General features: G+C 57.9%; 1 protein-coding gene across 1 annotated transcript; it reads left to right on the top strand.

The window, feature by feature from the left end:
* Window positions 1-752: 752 nt before the first annotated feature.
* LOC123089326 (NDR1/HIN1-like protein 13) lies at window positions 753-1841 on the top strand. Its single transcript, XM_044511034.1, has one exon. The coding sequence runs from the start codon at window positions 835-837 to the stop codon at window positions 1609-1611; it is 777 nt and encodes a 258-aa protein (XP_044366969.1). The 5' UTR covers window positions 753-834; the 3' UTR covers window positions 1612-1841.
* The last annotated feature ends 602 nt before the right edge of the window (window positions 1842-2443 follow it).

Below are 2443 nucleotides of genomic sequence, written 5' to 3'. Positions count from 1 at the left end.
GACAACACATGTCTATGGTCAGGAAACATAACTATCTTTGATTAACGAGCTAGTCAAGTAGAGGCATACTAGGGACGCTTTATTTTGTCTATGTATTCACACATGTACTAAGTTTTCGGTTAATACAATTCTAGCATGAATAATAAATATTTATGATGATATAAGGAAATATAAATAACAACTTTATTATTGACTCTAGGGCATATTTTCTTCAGTGGGGCCAAGTGTACACACCTAATATATGTTATGAAGGAGTTTTGAAGATGGAGAAGATTCTGAACATTATCACTTGCAAGGTGTTGCATGAGATGAACTCTTTATTGGATGTACCATACACCAAAGAGGAGATTAAATGCGCAGTTTTCCATATGTCTCTTTTCTACTCCCTCCGTTCTTAAATATAAGTCTTCGGAGAGATTCCACTATGGACCACATACGGAGCAAAATGAGTGAATCTATACTCTAAAATGCATCCAGATACATCCGTATGTGGTCCATAGTGAAATCTCTACAAAGACTTATATTTAGGAACGGAGGAAGTATATGAAATTTAGCAAATCCGAAAAAAAAAGTACAACCGTGGGGCGCGTGCATCCTAGCAGCTGCATCAGCAGAAGCAAGCTGGCCGGGTGCCGCGTGGGGCGCGTTGGCGGTTGCGACGAGCCTTGACCGGTGGTGCGTGCCACCCGCCAACAATAGGCATGTCGTCAAAACCGTGGCGCGCACGGGCGCTCCTCCTGGTTTCCCTCCAAATCGGGCCCTCCGCCCGCCTCATGCGACGTCCTCCGCCAGCTCCCTCCCGCCCCCTCGCACCTCGCCGTCCTCATTCCTTCCATGGCGGAGAGGGCGCTGCCGCCGCCCGTGCCCGAGCAGGCCTCCGCCGCCCTCGCCGCGCCGCGCCAGCTCAGGGCGCCGCCGGACCAGACCTACGTCGTCAAGGTCCAGAAGGACCAGATATACCGCGTGCCGCCCCCCGAGAACGCCTACCTCGCCGAGCGGTACCGTGCGGAGCGCGCCGGCGGCGGCAAGAGCGGCGGCGGCTCGTCGTGCTCGACTACCCTCCTGCTCACGCTCGGCCTGGCGGCCGCCGCGGTGCTGCTCCTGGGCGCCAGCGTCTGGCTCTCCGTCGTGGTGATGCGGCCGGCCCCGCCGAGCTTCTCCGTGAACAGGCTCTCCGCGCGCAATGCGTCGGCGCAGCGCCACGCGGAGGTGGACTACGACTTCTTCCTCACGGCGATCAACCCCAACAAGGTGACCGCGCTGTGGTACAAGGACGGGGGCACGGCCAGGCTGCTGCACCAGGGCACGGCCCTGGCCAAGGCTGCGGACGTGGGGACGCCCGAGGACGGCGGCGTGGACGCCAAGGACTTCAACGTGCTGCTGCACGGCGGCGGCCACGCGACACCCAAGGCGGTGGAGAAGGCGCTCAGGGGGTCGAAGAAAGAGGCCGTGGCGCTGGAGCTCGCCGTGGAGTTCCCCGTGCAGGTGCACGTGGGCGCACTCGCGTTCGCGGCCAAGAGGCTGGCCGTGGCGTGCGAGATCAGAACGGCGGGGCTAGGGAAGCACGTGCACATTTCGTCGCAGAAGTGCAGGAGCAGCTTCGGGAAGTGACCGACGCCGACCGCCGCGCGCCGCGGTGGCGCGCCGGCGCTTTGTGCATAGTGGGATCGAGGGCCGAACGGGCAGGCACGGCGACGTGTCAAGTGTGGATGGTGGGATCGTACGTGTACGTCGCGTGTAAATGTGTCTTTTAGCTCGTGCTTGATGACTCTCGAGGCTCTTTGTGTGCAAATATGTGTAAGTTGTTACTAACCGGAATCTGGACTTGCTGGACTTGTGTATAATCATGGAAGATTGTTCACTCGTGATACATGTGTCCTAGAGGTGTACCATCCACTTCGGTTTCCTGCAATCCTCAAATCTAACCCATATGCTCGGGTTGTGCGGCACCCTTGGAACACAATCCATATATGGGGCGGATTTGTGGCTGCTTGGACGCGTCCGTCACGTCAGATTGATGGACGGACGCAAAAACATTTTGCTCCGTCGAGGGAGGTCACCGATTTGGTGGCTGCATTCATGGCGTGGGTCGGTGCGCCGTCCGAGGGGCCAAGAACCTGGCTATTTAACCCGAACGGCGAGGGCAAACCCTAGCCGCCACATCGCACCCCCTTTCCTTTCGTCTCCGCCACCATTGCTTCCCCGTATGTGCCTCCTTACGCTCTGACCCTTGCTATCAGCCATGGTTTGGCAGAAGCCGGAGCGTTGGGCAGAGATAGCGGCCGAGTCTCTCGCATTGCGCCGGCATGAAGGGCATGGAGGAGCAGGCGCCGGGCATGGAGGAGGCGGAGGCGGAACAGTTGGAGGTGAAGCAAGCGGGTGTTGCCGCCCACGTGACGCTCGTCACCGATCTCGGCATCGTGGTCGAAAACCAAACCATCCT

The sequence above is a fragment of the Triticum aestivum genome, chromosome 4B (assembly GCF_018294505.1).
Source record: "Triticum aestivum cultivar Chinese Spring chromosome 4B, IWGSC CS RefSeq v2.1, whole genome shotgun sequence".
NCBI lineage: Eukaryota > Viridiplantae > Streptophyta > Magnoliopsida > Poales > Poaceae > Triticum > Triticum aestivum.
Note: the sequence above shows the minus strand (reverse complement) of the source record. Positions and strands in the feature narration are given on the sequence as shown.